Source organism: Cryptomeria japonica, chromosome 10 (assembly GCF_030272615.1).
Source record: "Cryptomeria japonica chromosome 10, Sugi_1.0, whole genome shotgun sequence".
In the NCBI taxonomy this organism is placed as follows: Eukaryota; Viridiplantae; Streptophyta; class Pinopsida; order Cupressales; family Cupressaceae; genus Cryptomeria; species Cryptomeria japonica.
Genome location: NC_081414.1, coordinates 156,404,095 through 156,425,047, shown reverse-complemented (window position 1 = coordinate 156,425,047; position 20,953 = coordinate 156,404,095). Strand labels below are relative to the sequence as shown.

General features: G+C 41.0%; 1 protein-coding gene across 2 annotated transcripts in view; it reads left to right on the top strand.

Annotated features, from left to right (window-relative positions):
- The window catches only part of LOC131057692 (vacuolar protein sorting-associated protein 9A), a 169,371-nt gene extending 153,411 nt beyond the window's left edge, over window positions 1-15,960 (top strand). For both annotated transcript variants that reach the window (XM_057991839.2, XM_057991840.2), the window contains one exon: window positions 14,452-15,960. In XM_057991839.2, the coding sequence (XP_057847822.1) occupies window positions 14,452-15,573 (1,122 nt within the window). In that variant the 3' untranslated portion in view covers window positions 15,574-15,960. The remainder of the gene's footprint in view (window positions 1-14,451) is intronic.
- The last annotated feature ends 4,993 nt before the right edge of the window (window positions 15,961-20,953 follow it).

Sequence of the window (20,953 nt, the reverse complement as noted above, 5' to 3'; positions counted from 1 at the left end):
CCTTCCATCCTTCCTTCCACTTCACCCTCCATCCTTCCTTCCATCCTTCACCTTCACCTTCCACCTTCCACCTTCCATCCTTCCACCTTACATCCTTCCACTTCCTTCCACTTCATCTTCCGTCCTTCCTTCCACCTTCCAACTTCACCTTCACCTTCATCCTTCCATACCTTACACCTTCCATCCTTCCATCTTCCATCCTTCCTTCCTTCCTTCCAACTTCATCTTCACCTTCACCTTCATCCTTCCATACTTTCCACCTTCTATCCTTCCATCCTTGGCAAACTTCCTTATGCCCTCCAAACCTCGGCACCTTCCTTGCATCTTAAAATCCCCAACCACATCCCTCATGCCTTCCAAACCCCGGCATGTGCTTCATCACCCCAAAACCCCGATCCTTCCTTAAGCACATGCTTCATCACTCCTTATTCACGTCATCCCTCACCCATCTTCAGCCACGACACATCACATCCCATACTCCCTCTTCCCCACGGCACCTTACATCCTTCATTCCCCTTCTCCCATGGCACATCTTTCATCCCCCAAAATCCTCTATCCCTCCTAAGACATATGCCTGACCCCCCTCTAATCCCCGGCAAATGCCTCTCCACCTAGAATTCACGACATATGCCTAGCACTCCAAAATCCACAACAAGGCATGAAGTTGATATGGCACCAAGGTGGATAAAGTGGGCTGACCTTTGAAGAAAGACATGTCAGTCAAACATAACCGATTGGGTTTAAATTCAAATAAATAAAATAAAAGAACATTGCAAGATTTAAGTTGGTCCTTCACATGGGAAATGCAAATCATTAAATAAATAAATAAAAAAGCAGTGCCTAGGTCGGCCCAAGTAAGGGAAGGATTAATTTGGTCATTTGAATCATATAAAAAGAGGATCAAGCCTTCATTTCAAATATCAATTTGCTAGTTTGATCCATAGCTGATTAAGGAGCAGACTTAGGTGAAATAATAACAGATCAGACCTGAGCAAATTTCATTAGGGAGCAGAAAATGGATGCTAATTGCATCAAACCATGAATCAGGTTGCAAAGCGAATAAGGATCAGAACCAGACCTAAAAAATAAAAAGTAAAAATATTCAGACCTGAGGAAGTTTGATTCCAAGAAGCAGAAACATCAGAATAGAGAGCAGGGAATTCCATATTAGCAGAGGTATAATCCAAGGGCAGATCTGATCAAAATCAGATGCAAATTTGGCAGATCAAGGTAAAATCAGACCAGACATTAAAGGCAACTTTCAAAGAAAATCAAATCAGAAGCATACTTAGAAGGCGGTCTCAGGGACACATAAGAATGATTTCCAGTTAAGTGGAAGCGAATTTAATCCATCATAGGCGAACTTGGACCTGAAATAGAAATTGAGGAACAAATTTTCCAGACAAGGGAGATGATTTATATCAGATTTTAGAGGCAATTACCAGCATTCATTGAATGTTATCAGCATTCTGAAATTGAAATTTGACAGGTACAGATTGGGGAAAATTTAGTACAAAACTGGGGAATACATTGGTGAAGAAAATATACATTTAGATTTAACTAGATTTCACCATTAACTCCAGACCTGTAGCCTTCATTGTAAGTTCAATTTTCCAGATCTGAAACAATCCACATTTCCAGACCTAAAGTCTTATTTTCAGATTTGAGAATTACGAAGTGTTAAATATTATGATCACATTTTGATTTAAAATGTATTTGTTTTTCACGTTTGATGTGAGGAAAGACAACATCAAGATGTTCAAGGACTCAATATTGTAAAAGGATCAAGGTCAAGCTACAAGTAATACAAAGAACTTCACGATGTGAGGGAGATCAACAAGTTCAAAAAAAGTTAAGTGGGAGCAGATTGCTACATTGAGAGGCGAATTTCAATCATATCAAAAGAGGCTAAGCACATTCAAAGCTTTCATTACCTCTTGAAGTAAAGGGGGTCTCAAGATTCAAGACGCTCAAGAAGATAGTTCCAAAAGAGTTAATCAAAGTTAGAGGGCTTGATCCCCAAGAAGGATGCAATTTGGGAATATCTCCCACCACCATCTCATTCCCTCCATCATCACTGTAGGCGCTTGGAAATGTTGAGTATCAAGAGATATTACTCAACTACATACACATTTGATGAGGTATCAAGCCCACCAAGCAAATTTAGGTGGCATCCTTGTCATCACTGACCAATCAAAAGGCTCCACATCAACGTGTCCAGATGCAATGTACTTGACTCACCCATGGGGGCACAAAGTTTGAGATACCTAATCTCATTTCCTATTGGTTCACATGCAATGTGGAACTTATGTCAAGTCAAATGTAATTTTCCCATTAGCCAAAAAGGAGTTTGTTGTAACGAACTTGTTGTCATTTTTTATGACACCCTTGGTCCATCAGTGAGAACCGATCAAAGATATATTCCATGGACTAGGGCTACCCCAGTTGATCAAGGACAAAGCCAATGGAAGCATGAAGTGTTAGGTGTCGTTTGTTGGGAGGCGGGGTTCCAAACCTTTTCCTTCCTTTAAACTCGAAATCTCGAAATTCTGGGGCTCCAAGCCTTTTCCTTCCTTTGAACCCGAAATCCCAGAACTTTGGGGTTCCAAGCCTTTTCCTTCCTTTGAGCCTAGAATCCCGGAATCCCAGGGTTCCAAGCCTTTTCCTTACTTTGAACTTGCAATCCTGGGGTTCCTAGCCTTTTCCTTTGAGCTCAGAATCTCGGAATCCCAGGGTTCCAAGCCTTCTCCTTCCTTTAAACTTGGAATCCAGAAATCCTCGAGCTCCAAGCCTTCTCTTTCCTTTAAACCCAGAATCCTGAGGTTCTAAGCCTTTTCCTTCCTTTGAACCCGAAATCCTAGAATCCCAAGCTTCCAAGCCTTTTCCTTCCTTTGAGCCCGAAATCTCGGGGTTCCAAGCCTTTTCCTTCCTTTGAACCCAGAATCCCGAAATTCCCAAGTTCTTGATGTTGAAATGAATAGCTAGTTCGGATCATATTTTAATGTTATCTTATGGCAATTAAAATATTATCATATTGTAATAAGGTTAAGTGTCTTCATGTCTAATAGGGCTGGGCCCAAAATGAAACGTGTTATAACTTGCAAGTTATGTAGGCCCCAAATTGGGCGCCAAAAAGGGCAAAACTAAAATATGTTAAAATAGCGGCAATTTGGTTAAAGCCGACTTGGAAAACTTGAACATGAATCTTGTATATAAACAAGATTCATTTTACACTTAAAGGATATCACATCTTCTTCATCAAGTGCCGTTAGCCTTATGCAAAATTCAGTCAACGAACTCCAAGGAAAGAAGAGATCTAAGTCTTCATACTGCTGCAAGTCTATCCGATCATTGAGTGAATCCATTGGACAGCTTGCTAGGCAAGGTGGTGTCCTATACTTTAGCGATCTCCTTCTCCAAGTGGTGTCGATATTTTGCTCTCTCTGAAGATATACCACAGCTGCATATGCTTGGTTTAGTCTGCCCTAGATTGGCTCTACAATCAGATAAGTAATCTGATTCATGTAATCTGCTTATAAATAAAGGAACTGATCTGAATCTTTGATGCTGGGTTTTTCCTCCAAGAGGGAGGTTTTCCTAGGGTACTTGTGTCTTGTGTTGTGTACTTTATTTGTTATTTCTGCTTATTCTCAGTCTGATTATAATTTAAGTAACTAGATTAACATTTGATTGCCTAAAATCAACACTTGACTCCTCCAAAGACATCAACACTTCCAGATGTCGTGATCAACATTCAAGGCTCTTAATTGTGTACTTACATCTGTGAAGCTATAGGGGAGCATTTAATGATTTTTGCAGGATTGCCATCAAGTGGAGCCCAAGGCCATGCTTATTTATGGCTACTTGATGGCCTTCATGTTAGGTCTGTCTACCCTAACATTGGAATGTCAGACAATCCACCTTATAGAAGTACTTTTCTTCTTGGGATTGCCTTGTCAGGGTACGGCTAGGTTGCTTGCATACACACCATGTCAGGTCTGTGCACCTCCTTGCCTTGATTGACATTCTTTTGTGCACGCCAGGGTCAAGGCTTCCTCTCCTTGACCATTGGTGTCTCCTTTGCGACTAGTTTGCTATATATAGGCTGTTAAGCCTCATTGAAAGGGTTCTCTCCCTACTGGCTTGAGCTCCTCTTTGCTCCTTCACTTCTTTTGAAGATTTGTATATTTTCTTGCATTTCTGCAATTGTAAGTTTGGCCATTGGCTTGAGAATGAATCGAAATTATCATTCTTGCCTCTCTTCAACTTATGTATGTTGTGTATGTTTCCTTACCTACATTATAAGTGTATGTTTTGTGGTTTTTTCTCATGTATATGCTGTGTTAACTTGTTTTTGAGTGTGACTTGTGGGAATGCTTCTCCCCTTTGACACACAATAATTTCTAATCTCCATACATGTGTTTAGGGCCATTCATTTGTGCATCTCCTGGGTATTTCAATTGGTTCTGTGTCATTTCTGGGTAGGGAGAGAAACATCTCTTATCTTGGTGGATCACCTCCTTTCATTTTAGCATTTCCTTCTTCCCTTTTCCTTTGCAAGCTGTTAGGATAGGTTTAGAAGTAGAATTTGGAGTGTTGAATTGGTTCAATACCTGCACTTGGATCGAGAAGGAAACCGACCTTCTTCGGAGATTCAACCCCTTTGAGCAAGATCCCACACTTCGGGGTTGTTTCCATTTTTCACAAGGTTGCTGAGTTGATAGCTTAGCAAGGGTGCAAACTTTTGTGACAACAAAACCCTAATTAGGTTTTATCATGTAATCTCGGCCATTGATTGTAAATCAATCTGAGCCATTCATTGTAAAGAGCTATCTATATAAGGCTCAAAAATTTCATTGTAAAGGGTTAATAGGAGAATAGTAGAGTAATAGAGAATAGATAATAGTTAGTAGTAGAAGCAAACAATAGTTAGCAATTAGAGTAGAATAGGAGAAGGCAAAGATTGTTGCTAAGATCTTGTTGTAAGGGACATATTGTTTTCATTGAAGTTATGGTGAATTCTCTATGTTAATTCAACATGTTGCATGGTCTCTACTTTTCATTTGCTTAAAAGTTGGTTAGATGAATGGAAGATATCATTGTTGATGAATGGTGTACCTAATGTTCATACTACTTGTAATTTGTTGATTGCAAAGTGCAGTGCGTAGTCGACTGAACTTGTGTGAAAGCTTAACTTCTTTTACTATATGCTCATTGTTCGTGTGGTTGATGTGCATTGTTTTGTGTAGTTGTTCCTTGATGGCGAAACAAAGCTTGGTTTGGTCACACCTAATCAACAATCAATTTGTACATTCTTAGGATTAGATTGGCTTTCTCAACCCTTTATTCTTTTGCCTTTTGTTTTCAAGTAAATTTTCACGTTCTGCCAATATTCAAGCATTTGTTAGCGGCATTATTGTACAAAAACATAAGACTAGTTAATTATGTGTAATTGTTTTGGTTAGTCGGCAACCGAGGGGTAGTCGTTGCGGTGCGACAGTTGGCGCTCGCACCCCCTCGGTATCTTTATATACTTCGGAATGTAACTTGTAACGGGGAGGAGGAATGGAATAACATCTCTTATATTACATATGATATCTATGGCATTATTATTCTGCATTATGTGCTTTATGTTTTAAGTTATTCACCCGAGAGGATAAACATTTGGCACCGTTGCCTAGACGTACTCGGGAACGGAAGACGCGGATGGCGCACGGACACGATGGGTCTACCCGTCGGTGAGATTAATCCAGAGGTCGACGACGCGCAAACGGAACAATCATCGTGGGACGCAGAGTGTGATGGCAAGAGGCGAAGGGGAAATTGAACCCTGTAATAATCTCAACACAATGTTGAGATAAATTATGGCCGAAAGGAAAAATAATAAAAGTTTTTTTTTTGTACATGGCGTGTGCTTGCTATGTACGGAAGTGATTTATGCCCAATATATTAAGTAAAGATAGAAATAAAAAAGCAGAAACAGACAAGTGGGAGGCCGCGCAAAGGGCCTTGATTCTGGAGCAGCAAGTAGAACGTAGACGGAGGTTGAGGCAACTTGCCGAAGGACGACCTGCCAAAGGGTGGCCCGAGGGGAACCAAGGAGGTGTCACGGAGGGTGCAGAAGCCGACGGAAATTTCTACGCATCGCCAGAACACCGTAGGGTGCGGAGCCACAAAGAGTTTCTAGAGGAAACAAGGTTAAGGAGAGATCTAGTCGAAGAGACCCGGGATCGGTTCATAAACTTATCCCTTACACCACAAAGTGAGGATCACCAAAGGGAGCCAGGAGTGGGTGCGGGTGACAACGACGGGGAGGATAACTGTACGGTAGGTGCCACACTCGGCAGGCAAAACACCGTACCTCCAGTCACCCACGCAGGACACACCGCTAGCACCGGAGGGATCGGAGGGGGCGGCGCAGGGGCCCAGACACAGCCACAACCACCTCCAGGAAGACGACCCCCGTCGATGGGGAGTAAACAGAAACTGCCGAAGTTCAATGGCGACGGGAAAGAAGATCCCGTCCGCCATTGTCGAACATGCGAAACCATAAGGTCAGCGAACGGTGTTACCAACCAAGACGAATGGGTAACACAATTCCCAACAACCTCGAGAGGAGTGGCCATAAACTGGTACTTAGATATGGACAAGGCCAAAGTCAGCACATGGCCTGAGTTGAAGGAGGAGTTTGGGATAGAGTTCTGCCTCTTGAGAGATGACAACGAAATAGTGGCCGAGATCTATGGAACGAAGCAAAACAAGAACGAGACTGTCCGAGCCTATAGATGGCGATTGAAGGAACTATTGGGAAAAATGGAGAGTCAACCAGCAGATGGGTTGAAAAAGTGATGGTTCGTGGAGGGACTAAAGCATTCCCTCCGAAAGAAGATGAAAATCATTCCACCTACATCGTACGAAGACGCATACAATAGAGCGATGGATCTAGAGAGCGAGACCAAGACATCGAAGAAAAAGAAGAAGGATAGCTCGTCCGAGGAGGATGACTCGTCACAGGAAAGCAGTAGCGATAGCGAGGCTGGCAAACGGGTGCAAGCGCTCCAGAAAGACATGGAGCAAATGAGGAGGGAATTCAAAACAATGAGAAGCACTGGTCAGACTGAAGGGGACATATGGTGCACTAAGTGCAAAGAGGAGGGGCACACAAAGGGTACTTGCCAGAAGAAGGCATTCTGCGAGATTTGCCAAGTGATGGGACACTCCACCAAGGAGTGCCCATACAACATGAAAACCCGGAATACACAAATGAACTAGGTGCTGTTCACGGAGTAGGCCACAACGTCCGCACTGGTGGGTACGGGCCAACAAACGAACACAACGGCATCATCTGGAGGATACCGAGATAACAGACGCGGCGGAAGAAATAACAACAATAACAATAACGGAAGCCGTATCCAGTATGACGCCAAGGGCCGGCCAATTATCCAATGTAGGGCTTGTAATCAATGGGGACACTTCGCCCGTGATTGCACGAAGGAAGCCACCCCTCAGCACCTCTACCGATGGTGTGGGCCAGGCGACCATGAGGATGCAAATTGCCCAAAGGCAGGGGTTAATCTCCTCAACATTGAGAAGGCTGAGAAGACTGGTGAGAAAGAAGTACTGGCGATCACCCGCGCCCAGACGAAAAGGGCCACTTATCTCCACCCCCGTACGGAGAAGGAGAGATTACGGGAGGCAAAGGCCAATATTGAACGTGAGATGATGACCGAACGACGGGACAACGAGGTGGCTAGTACATCATTCTGTACGGAAGCTGAAAATAACATCATTGGGCAAGTACTGTAGATGGAAGTACCTATAAGGGTAAAGGACCTTCTAGAAACAATGCCACAATTAAGAACCGCCATTTTTAGTTCCATACAAACCACTGCGCAAGCACCTTTGCGTGCCACACGGGCGGAAGTTCCGGTCAGCCCCTCGGTTGACCCAATGTTGTTGGCCTTAAATAATGGTCAGCACCCTACTGTAGTAGAGATGGGAATTCTCGAGGCTATCCTCAAGGACACCATCGTGGACGAAGGTTCGGGGGTGAATGTACTGCCAGAGGATACGTGGAAGAAGCTGAGGAAGCCAACACTATGGCCACCCACGTTCAACTTGGTAGGTGCAGACCAACACGGCATCAAGCCACTTGGCACCCTGATGACCCAGCTGGTCACCATTGGCATGCAACCCTTCATACTAGATTTTGTGGTAATCCCACTCAAGAAGAAGGGGTACGACGCCATCTTAGGCAGAGGGTGGCTGGTTACAGCAAAGGTGAACCACGACTGGAAAAAGAAAACCCTTTCTATGGAGAAAGGGGGGCGGAAGTACACCATTGATCTGAGTACCCAGGTTGTCGATGAGGAACTGGCATCATCTTCGAAATCGGAGGGTGAAGGAAAAGGTGACCTGAGGGACGAAGGACGAGGCTGCAGGGAGCCCAACGACAAAGGGATTCTCAAACTAGGAGAGTGCTTTGGGGATTAGACAGGGTCATTGAACGGGCTCTTCCATTGGCAGATGGAGGATAATGAAATGTTCCAGAGCTACAGGCTCGAAGTAGAGGAACCAAAGCAAGCAACAGAGGAGGTGTACTTGCCGGAATACAGAGAATATTGGAAGGGAGACGCCCCAAACCTCGATGACGTAGATAATCCCAAGATCATTGGCAACGATTGGAACCCTGTGTGGAAGGCCGCAGCCTTCAAAATCTTTATTATTCTTCTTCTTCTTATGTACGGGAAGGAGAATGTGGTTGCCGTAGAATTTGTGGTTCCAGGTCTTCGAATGGCCATTGAAAATAGACTTGCCACCAACGGGTCCAAATTGAAACCCTACCACAAGAAGCGCGTAGGGGTCCCAAGAGGCCGAAAGGACACCCGAGAGTCTGGAGGGGAACCCGATAGGATGGAAGGGGTCTCGAGAGGTCGGGCAGGTGACTTGTGAGGCACGGGACCAACGCGGGAGATTCTTGGGCGAGGAAAACCGAGAAGGATGAAGGGTGATCCCAGAGACAGGGGACCCAAGCCGAAGACTCTCTAGACAACTAAATTAGGAAATTAAAAAAACGTACGGCCATACGAGTCTGTACGGCAGTTGACCGTACGGCTAGGAAGAATTTTTTATTTTTATTTTTTTAAAAAGAGAAGAAAGCCACGGTGGCACCACTGTGCGGCAGGACCACCATGAGGTGGCAACACTGGCGATGGAACCACTGTGCGGTGGCAACACCGACGGTGGACCATCGTGCGGTGGAAACCATCGCTGGCGCAAGGAAGACATAAAATGCAAACATAAATGCAGCCCTGCACAAACAAACACATAGCCGTATGGTTGACCGCACGGGAAGGTGGCCATACTATTGGAGGTGTCAGTGTTGTTGTTGACCGTACGGGGAGGTTGTATGGCCGGGGTGCCATTGGGGACAATACAGTGGACAAAAAAAAAGAAAAAACGACGAAGGGCACTTGTTGGAGTTGGGCGAAGGGCATTAGAGATGTCATGGTAAGTGTTGTGGTTGTCCATATTGTGAGAAAGAAGCCTGCAGCTAAGCATTGGCGGGGAAGCCATAAGCCGTAGAGGGAGACAGATTTGGAGGTTGGGAACAAACAGAGTTTGAGGGAAGGCATTGCAGGTCCACGCAATTGTATGACACCAGGGAGTTATTCAGTTCAGTTATTAGCCTTTGGGGAGTGTGATGGAGGATTTGAGGTGTCTCCTAGCCTTTGTGCCAGCAGGTTGTGGCCACCTCCAGGTAGGAATGGTACGCTTTGAGGAACTTGGAGTATGTCTCGGCTGGACGTGAGGTTGCCTTGGTGGATGCAGAGAGGGCTCGGGAGGAGCTGACCACCAGGTTGGAGGCAGTACTAGCGTGAGACGTATCTCAGCGTACCCAGGAGTTAGATGCCAAGAGGGCAGCGTGGGTGGCTATCGAGGACAAATTGGCTAGGGAGACAGTATCATTTGAGTAGCAGTTGGTGGAGGCTGAGACTGAAAAGCATGTTTTGCAGACAAGTTTGGTTTAGGCACAGGAGGATTGTGATGTCAAAGGAAGCACTAATGGTGAAATCCGCACTTGAGCATCGGATGGTAGCAGAAAAGGGTTTTCAGGCGAGGACGCAGCAGGTGTCTAAGTTCCGGGCTCGACTGGCGTCAACAATTCTGTTTAATGTCATCTCTATTTTGTATTAAGTCGTCCGGAGACGACTTCTTTTCTTTTGGGGTGGATGATGTTAGCGGCATTATTGTACACAAACATAAGACTAGTTAATTATGTGTAATTGTTTTGGTTAGTCGGCAACTGAGGGGTGGTCGTTGCGGTGCGACGGTTGGCGCTCGCACCCCCTCGGTATCTTTATATACTTCGGAATGTAACTTGTAATGGGGAGGAGGAATGGAATAACATCTCTTATATTACATATGATATCTATGGCATTATTATTCTACATTACGTGCTTTATGTTTTAAGTTATTCACTCGAGAGGGTAAATAGCATTCAAGTTCAATGTAAGTCCCCCTTGTGATTCTAGCAAATTACATCATCAACCATTGAGCTATTTACACGTCAAGACTTGATAATAGAAACCTTGGAGTTGTCTCGGTTGATCACATAATTTAGCATTCGAGGAGATTTTGATCAAAAGAGGATAGAGTGCCTTTGGTATTTTATTCTGTGTTGCATAGTGCATAAAAAACACATCAAGAGGACCCATCGTGTCTCTCCTCCAAACCCTAATGTGCTTGTGTAGTATTATTGGTAATCTATGAATATGATGTGGTATGCCTAACTCCAATGATTATATATATATATATATATATATATATATATATATATATATATATATAGATATATATATATATATATATGCAGGATTCAAATCCAGGATCACATCATTAGAGATAATATTTACTTGGTAAGATGTAACCTTAATCCTAATTTGTTGTAATTGTGATTTTAGGGCAAACCCTTTTAAGTCTTTGCAATTGCAAGGATCAAGGAAATGAACTTTGTTCAAGGGACTCCAAATGCTAGCATTCTCGTCAAGATGGCCTCTCAATAACTTCCAACAAGCATATCAAAGTAGAAAGGTGCAGAGGGGGAAAAGGTGAACCACTCGAAAAGGGGTGTGACAACCTCTCGAAGACTCACTAATCTACCTCTCCACTCAAGATAAGCACAAAGCGCAAAAGTTGTCAAGTGCTAGTAGATAAAAATGTTTTGACTATGGGATCCAAAAGCACAAGTCATGGAGATCATCCGGTGACCTCTGTTAGCTCTTTGTCTAGGACACACGCGTTGGTCGTGGATGACAGCATGGCGTGCTGGCGTCCTACACAAATAGAGTATGGAGACCATACCCAAAAATACAAATGCGCCTAGACCTCGGGTTTTTATGTTTCATATGATAAAAACAATAAAAGGAAATAATAACCAGCTAAACTAAACTAACAAAAATGCAAAGAAGGATGAGATAAGCTCATAGACACCCAACGATTGAAGCCTCTGACAAATGTGAATCTTCTTCAATAAACCTGCACACAACAAAGTAAAGACAAGAATGTTGGGGCTGTGTTTAAGAGGTTTGCCATAGTTAGATCCCCATTTCGGTGTTTCCACCTCCATAGACAGCCAAGATAGATGATAGATAAAATGATAACAATATTTGAAAAGATAAACAAGATAAATGATATGCTAGTGGGGATAATGGGAAATGTAACAGAGGAGAGGGAAGAAACTCACCTTCAACACCAAGGAAGGGAAGCCTACCATAGTGAAGAAGAAGCACAAGACCCTCAAATGCATGAAACTACAATAATGGTGATGGTGTGACAAAGATGTAGAGAAACCAAAAATATGTTTACGAGAGCATGTAAGAAAGCTTCAAGAGTTGCCAAAGATCAATTTTCAGAGACGAGAGAGCCGAAATGAAGCCAAAAAGGCAAGATAAAGGACCTAGGAAGGTATCCCAACATCGGTGCGTGCAGGAGGCATTACACTGCTGAAAATAGCAAGTGAACGCTATAATGGCCTCTTTTGGATTGCATTTTTGTGGAACGTATCCGTGGCGCGCAGATGTCCCTGAATCAAGTAGTCAACAAAGTCGGGAAAAGGACCATGAGAGGATGACGAGGCAAGCCAAGCGGTGGACAGGCGGAAGCTAAGGGAAATTTTCAATTCAGCCTAAAGTGGAGGTGCTTATGTGACGTGGAATTGCACGGGGTGCAATTTACAATGTTACAAAAGGAAAAACCAATATCCCATTAAGTTACATTGCTGGTTGATACTTTGAAGTCAACAACTAGTGGCAAGAAGACTGCTCTAAAAACTTCATGCTGGTAAATCTATAGATTTGGGAGCCCAAGGTTAAAAATACTGTCACAAACAAAAGAAAACCCTCCACTGACATGGTAGAGCCAGCTTATGAATTGAATCCAACTAGAACAATACAATGATATCCAATAAAGGCAAAACTCAAGATAGGGATGTCTGATTCCAGTGAGTCAAAACAATGTGAATCCTCTTTTTGAATATTCAATGTATTGGCATACCTAACAAGTACCTCTTTCCCTAAGATGCAGTCAGAACAAAGAAGGTAGAAATGATTCGTTTGAAGAACTACAAGAGCAGGCTCCTTGAGAAAACCAAAACATGGATATCCTAGGCAACAAGCAAATTGGCAATGGTTTGCTTACTAGAAACGTTAGCTATCATTTCTACACTACCAAACTACCATCTACAGTTGTGAACAGATCAACATAGAGAAAATGCAGAGTACAATGATTTTCTAGTACATGGAGGACCAATCATAAATCAACATCATTGCCATGACATTGGGGATCCTATTAAGAAGACCAACAATTGCCTGTTAAGACACAAATGTTCGTCCAGTTGTTTATATTTGGCAACTTAAAGAATACTACCCAAGCCAACAATAAATTAATAACCACCCAATTATTTTCACCAATCATACCAAACTTATATAATTACTCCAGTGAATTTTAGGAATAGTATTGCTTGGCCATTGTATATATTTCCCCTTACAACAATAATAGAATCGCCCTCATATACTAGCTAGTGGTGTGGGCTATAAGCAATAGCTCCCACAAGATTATATTGATGGGAGACTCATAACATTTTCAGAACACCCAAGGAGAAGAGAGGAAGTCGAGGATTGAACCACAAAATGACCAACTCCTTGGTTCAGCTGACCACTGATGTCTATGTTTCTCATAGATATATCACAAGGGCTATTTACTTGGTTGAATAAAAGAAAGGGAAGCTGCTATATAGCAGAAAAGTTAGATAGGCTAATAATATCAGAAAATAGGCAACATTCCAAGTGTGGGCTAGTGTACTGCCATCTTTGATCATTGGCTTATTTACCTGTAAATCTAAGGTTCAGAATCAGAAAAATGCTCCAGATATTGTAAATTCTGCACAAATTTGATGACACGCAGGGTTATGTGATGTATAAATTCATGGAGTAAATCACCTGAAACTCTATATAAAGAGGTATACAGATAGGTTTAAAAAATTTCATAATAGATTTTTCTAATCAGCAGGTGTATTGAATCAGCTTGCTCAGGTGCAGCTTGTGTAGGTACAAAATAAAAAGAAAGAGAAATAAGCTCTCATCAGAACTGGCAGTCAGGGAACAACAGATAATTCAAGAGTTGGTTCTTATTCATTTAAGAGTGAAGCATTGTTGGAGGTAAAGATCACAGCAAGCATAGATAACGGAATGGGATCCTAATAGAAGCTTCTTCCAGAAATTTGTCCTAAATAGTAAAACCATAAATACAGTTCAGAAAATCAGAATAGCATGCAACATTCACATGGCGTCTGAAATCATAAACTATGCCAAATAATTCCTAAAAGATCTTCTTTAGGAGGGTCCAAACAAGGTAGAAAAGAACCCAAATATTTTTCACCAAAAACATCCCAACCATTCTTGAAGAGCAGGGTAATGTAAACAAAATGTGACCAACTACATAGGTAGAAATAAAAAACAGCCTTTTCCTTCCAGAAAGACAAAATTCTCTGACTAAGATTGTTTCTCAACCTTGGTTGATCAGACATTCTCAAAAATAATTGTGGCCATAGAGGAATCCTGAAATAAATGAATGCCAAGAAGGACTTAATGATGGCCTTAGAGGAACCTAGAAGAAACTGGCAGATGCTGAGACAAATGAATTGCATGAAACTGATGCTCAATCCCAGGGTTGCACAAGCTGAATGCATGACCTTAACTGGCCAATAGCATGGACCTTAAAAAAAAGTGTTTTGGTTTTGTTCTTATAAAATTCTGGTATTTTTAGATATGATATTGAAGGACACCTTGTGGGGATATTTGGAACTCATATAACTGGCATGTCACATTGGATACAGTATCATTACATTGTTCAATTGTAATCAATTTTGTGACCTACTCTTTTATGTTACAGGCAAATCCTCCTCAGTTGCATTCAAATCTTTTGTACATCCAGCGATACAGGCGACAATCTCGCCTAGTCTCAGAAGCAGCATATTTCTTCACTAATTTGGTATCAGCAGAATCCTTCATTAGTGATATAGATGCCAAATCCCTTTCAATTGATGAAAGTGAATTTGAAAGGAACATGACAATAGCCCGTTTTGCTTTGAATGGTACTACAAGTCATGTTGACTATCCTGTGAGTTATTCCTCTACAGAAGCAGGAAATTTTATGTCAGATTCTAGTGTGCCAAAGGCACAAGTCCCTAAATTACAGAAAAAAGAGAAGACTGAAGAGCCTGTATCTGTAGTGGGTGACAGTCAGGTTACTAGAACATTGGCAAAGGGACTTGCATCCATTGGAAATACTGATAAAAGCAACAAAGGAAATGTAAAAGATAATTTGGAAGGAAGTACATTAACTGTATCAAAACTTGAAAACAAAGGAGCTGTTCATGTTTTGCATGCAGAGCGTACAGGTCAACTCAACCGAGAATATCCATTCTTGTATGCCCGTGCTGGGGACTTGAGAGTTGAAGAAATTGAACCGTTGCTTAATGCTTACAAAGAGCTTGTTCTGAAATATGTTTCACTTTCAAAAGAAGTAGAGACCTCACTGTCAAATAAGATGCCTAGTTTATATGAAGGCGATGCACAATCAAGGGAAGTATATCTAGACATCTCCAAAGAGAAGAATAATCAACAAGCCATTTCATCTGCTAATTTGTCTGTGACAATTGAAGCCGATAAAAGAACACAAATAGATAATTTTAAACAGGAAATGAAACACTTTGATGAAGGTGGTCTCCAGTTGGGTACAGAAACAGATCATCATGACAGTCCCCTTCTTTCTCCTAGATTGACCAATACTTATGGGGAACTGCCTGCATCTAATTCAACAGAAATGATAGAAATGGAACAACTTAATACACATCTGAATGGAGATGATTCCAGAGTAGATCAAGCCTCAGAGAAGGTAACTGTTGAGGATGTAATGCCTGCAGTTGATTCTGAACAATCTTGTGTAACCTCTTCGGAAATGTTACAATCTAAAGAAGCCCCACCAAATGCTCAGGAACATGAAGGTCTGTAAAAATGCATAAATTTTTCTTCAGTGTTCATGTATGGTGGTACACTATCAAGTGGAATTTCAATATCTTTTTGAGATATGTATATTAGGGGGCATTACTCAATGTTTAATTTTTTGAATGTTCCTGCTCTAGGCAATTTGCTGTCCTTTTGCTCCAATCAAGAGTTGGATGTGTTTTATGCATCCACAATGTTTTTTAAATTTTTATATGCATAACATTATTAATTATATCATTATTGGTTGTCACATTGAAACTAATATCCTGTCAATTGGTGGTTCACAAGCATTGTAAAATTCTGAAAGACATGCAAATGTTGAAAACCATTGCAGAGAGATTTTAAAATTTCTTTGCCTGGTATGATTCACAATTGTTTACAAGTTTCTGCTTTCCTTTGTGTATAATTTGTCTCATTTATGATTTTGCCAGCTTTCCTTACAAATAGCACACTATGAACTTTTCAATATAAATTACTGCTTGGACCGATTTACACATTAACGACTGGCTAACATTTTCAGGGATGTTATGATCTTAAAATGCTTTATTGTTTCAGTGGAAAGAAATTTTTGAGCATTTAACCGATTTTTTTTTTTCAATCTTTGCAAATTGAAACATATAAGATCTCTGATTTAATCCATTCCAGGGGTCATTTAAGTTGCATCTCTGCTTTTGCACATATAATACAGTTGGATTTTATAAAAACAAAATTTCAGAGGATCACATATCCATAACTTTTGGGCCACCAAACACTTATATATTGAATAAACTTAGGCTGGGTTTGTTTGAGGGAGAGGGAGTATAGGCAAGTCTTCTTGCATAGTTTTGAGGGATAGAAGGGAGTGCTCTAAATGCCATGGTTCAGAAAATTAAGATTGATATTTGCTAGTGACCTGGATAAGAGTGTTTGATGTGTGTTTGAGTCTTGAAGGGGATAGGTGGCATCTACAAATTGGGAAGATAATACAGGCTTTATCATGCGTGGAGTGGAAACTTGGCACTCATTAGGCAAGAGTGAGACGAAGGATCCTGAAGAAAACTGAAAGCCTGGAAGTAAGTGAGATTGGTAGAACAGGATTATTTATTTATTCATGCATCCTACTGCAAGCAGGAACAGAGGGTTGCATACCTGCACAGATTGATTGCCAATTGATAGTAGTATGGATCCCAAAGGATGGTTGTGTGGGGTGAAGAGGAGCACAGTGGTCTGAATTGTTCAATGAGTGAGGATTCTGTTGGATTTGTTTTGTCATTGATGTCTGAAGCTTGCCATATATTTTCAGTTTATATGCTGACACCTTGCATCGGAGTGTTTTTGTTGTGCGTGGCGTATTCTGGGAACACATTGTTTGTTCATCGACAGCTGGAATATCAAAACGTTTTGTATTTTGCCTCTATGTTTCGATCTGTTATGATCTTTGTCAGTATTGATATGTGTTCCGACGCCATGGAAGTTGGAAGGTCGACAGTTAAATATTACTCAGTCTACTGAACAATGTCATACACTGTTTGTAGTTGGCCTGCTGTGCGAACTTGTATATGCATGATTTCTGGCAAAACTGGCTGGCACGATCCCTGTAGCTTATTGTTTGAAGGCACTACGTGAATCAGAAGAGAATGCGTCATTTTTATGATTGTTGCTGCAACCATTGTATGTGGCGGTGAGGTGAGAAATGCCCAGATGTGTTTCTTTTGAAATTTTGTTGTTTCTTCTGCTGAGAGTTCGCATCATATTTCAGGTGACAAACATTCCTTGGTCTGGCCGTTTCTGTAGCAGCTAGTATGTGCGTTTTTTCTGTCTATGTATGCATTTTGCTAGGTGGCAAATATTCTTTGGTTCGATGTGGCTGGCCATTTTTTCATGGAACGGTTTTGTTAAGAAATTTTTTTCTGAGTTATTTTTTTGTAGATGGCGGCTGGTGCAACGTTTAGTATTCTTTTTTTTTTCAGTTACAAAATGCTTAGTGTTACTTCTGAAAAATGAGATCGTGGCATTTTCTGTGTGTTGAAGTTGAAGAATGTGCGTAAGAAGGGGAAGAGGACGCCATTTACTGAGAAGTTACTGTTTATGAAGTATTTGGAGATCTAAGCATTTCAATTTTTTCATGGCAGTAGAAGCCGTATGAAGCCTGAAGATGTATAGGAATTAATAGTGTGTGCGTGTGTTATCTTTCAAAAAGCTTGATCAACATTTGTTAAAATATGAGGGTGTTTTGGTTTTGAAAAGAAAGTTAATATTTGAGCAGTGAGGGTATACAGTCAAGGATGGAGATTGTTTGATAAAAGAATCAGAGAGATACCATATTATGAAATATGTTTAGTGCTTTGCAACTGGTGGTTTGTGTGAAAATGGCATTTTTATCAGAACTTTGGTGCTGATAGTTTTTGTTTATTGACCACAACTGAGCTGGGATTCCTTTTTATACAGTGTTCACTTTCTTTCACGTAAGGTGAAGTCTGCACTTTCTGTGCAATTTGCTTTAGTCATAAGAGTGTTACTAGTGTTTAAGTAACACAGATCTTGAAAAGTCCAAATCATTATATCTGTATCTTGTGTTTATGAGTCGTTGCTCAGTCTAAGGTGAGCCTTTGTGATATAGAGTTGATTCTTTGTAAAGAGTTGTAGCTCTGATCATGAGTTGGCGCTCATTTTGTAAACTTTGGTTGGTGCCCATGTTCATCTAATGGAAACTAATTGTTGCCGTGGTGTTTTACCCTCTTGGGTTTTCCGCGAGATAAAATCTGTGTTCTTTGTGTGTCATTTGCTCAAACTCTTGTATTTGTTTATTTTTGGGATGAAAAGGTTTATAAGATACTGATTCACCCCCCTCTCAGTATCTTGTTTTGTTTATCAGATTCAATGTTGACACAACAGCAATAGGAGATAGATCGTGTGGAAGATCATAAGATAACCTCTTGATTCCCTTGATGATATTACTCAGCCCGGCTTAGGGTGAAGGAGCCAGGTGAGAGGTGTATCAAGGTGGTGATATAGATCAGTGGCAATAGAATATTCAGAGTTGAGGAGTTTTAATTGTTTTTCTGAAATGTGTTAAATTTGTCATCAAATAATCCCCTGGCAATCCATGATGTGAGTTTTGACAGCCAAATGATGTTGAATCTCCTTTGGTGGTTGTCAGAAGAGAGGGAGGGACATCGTCTTGTGGGATGGGATGCTTTGGGGTACAACCTGTTGAGTCAAAAAGATCAATAAAAATAGATCATGTGGAATGCAACTGAATCTAAATGAGGTGATTAATGTGTAGCTGAAGACAAAGGCATAGGGGAGCGAGAATGCAACACAAAGTGATTAATAGGTGACTAGTGGAGGAGATAAATTGAATAAAACTTGAAGTGCAGATGGTGAGAGCTTGAACTGAATGGCTGTGATACATGAGGACAATGCAGTCCAAAATTTTCATGAATTTTTCTAATAAAAGGAGATGGAGATCCAAGGTGGAGGATTACTTAGTAAATCAAGTTATATAGTGTGTGCTTGAAATCAGGAGCTGTAGATGGTTGTATCCTAGAAGAGTGATTATTGCCAACAAAGGGAGAGACCGTGAGAGGGGTGAAAGGAATTAAAAATATTCAAAAGGCGATATACAAATGGTTGATTGGAGTTCTTGGGGTTCAAAACCTCCTAGTTACTGGTAAAAGGCAAATGGCAGATCATGTTTCTGTTTCTTGTATTATTACCATGTCCCCACTCCTAAATGGGGCCGATCTTGCTTTTTCCTTGACGTATGTGGATTTCAACACACCTTGGTAGGTCATATTACCACCTAAGCCTTATTGGCCCCAACATCACTATCTTCTTGGACATTACTTGACATGACATATTTCCCTAAAGGCATTTTTTCTATTGTGATCCCAACACTCATCAATATCTGCACACATTTTTCAATCCTCAAATCTCTTTCCTATCCACAAAGATGCATCCAGGATGCAATGGGGATTCACATGGCATTATGTTAAATATATCCTTATTCCTATCTTTTAGCATGATCACTTTGGTTGACGTGTTTAAAACAAAGCAAGTGACTGTTTATTGTGCTTAATCCATGTTCTTAGTTGTTGGTTGTCAATAAGGTGATCCGATATCTCACAATGGGGTTTGCATTCAATGGCTGTGGCAACTACTTGAAGAAATTTAAGAATGGATCAGGAGTATCTTTCACATAAAGACTCTCATTCATTCTCCATGCTGTTTTTAACAACTAAGCCATATGGTTTTCTCATATGGTTCAACCATGGAAGAATGTATATCGGTGAAGCTGCAGTGATCTTTGGATTTTCAATGTTCCCAGTGAAAGGTACTAAAGCTGATTCTGCAGTGATGCAATCACCACATCAGCACACTCTCAACCAAAGGTCAGACATTGATGAACTTCTAAATACCCGAGGATAGAAGATAAGAAATATTTTCTGTATTAAATACAATAGATTTATGAGATATTACAGATTTGAAAACATTGTTTGGAGCACCTACATTAAGAAAAAAACATGCTTGAGAAAAAGCTAAGGATGGTCAAGAGGTCTATAAATTCAAGCATGGCTTATTGCATTGCAAGTCTCTGAATATCAATCACAAGCTTCTTATTGCTGACAGGGAAAAAAGGAAGAAGCTTAAAGATCATGATTGCCTCTCACAGGGGTCCTGCGCCAACCTTTTTTGTGAACTTTGGCCACGAGTGCTTTCTTATGCAAGATGAGTCCCATGATACTTTTAATTTGGGACCAAGTTTTTAGATTTCAAAACTTTCTTCAAGTAATGTGGTGAACATCTTGGTGTGGTATCAAAGCTTGATATGCTGATGTTCCATAAATTCCCTTTTTAATTCTTGAGTCAGTATAATAGATACTGTTGTTCCCTTAAGAGGATTTGTTGGAGACAACTCATCTCTTAATCATAGATTAAAAATCCTGCTAGTTGCTCACATATTAGCTGAAAGTGGTCAGTGAGTTACTTGCTGAGTTTTTGTCAAGTGCTTTACTTCTTCCCAGGATCTCATAGTGTGGCCTCTTTGACCTTATATACTCCCCGATGAACATTATTTATATCGTTTGCAGTAGCTAAGGATGGCTCAGATGATCGACATTTTGGACTGACAAAGATATTTGATGAGATTTCCTTTATTTATTCTCTTTTTCTTTCCTTTATGTTTTCACCGGTATGTTCCGTTAGGATTCATGTTTGCCCTTCACAGCTATTTATTAGTGACGGTGCTTTATTTTTTATTTATACACTTTTATTATTTTTCTTTGTGAGTTTTGAAATTTCTATTGTTAACTGCTGTATCGTCTATTCCTATTGACCCACTTTTGGTCATCAATGGACTCTCTCTCTCTTAAATCTCTCCAGCTTACAGGAGAACTTTTAACCTT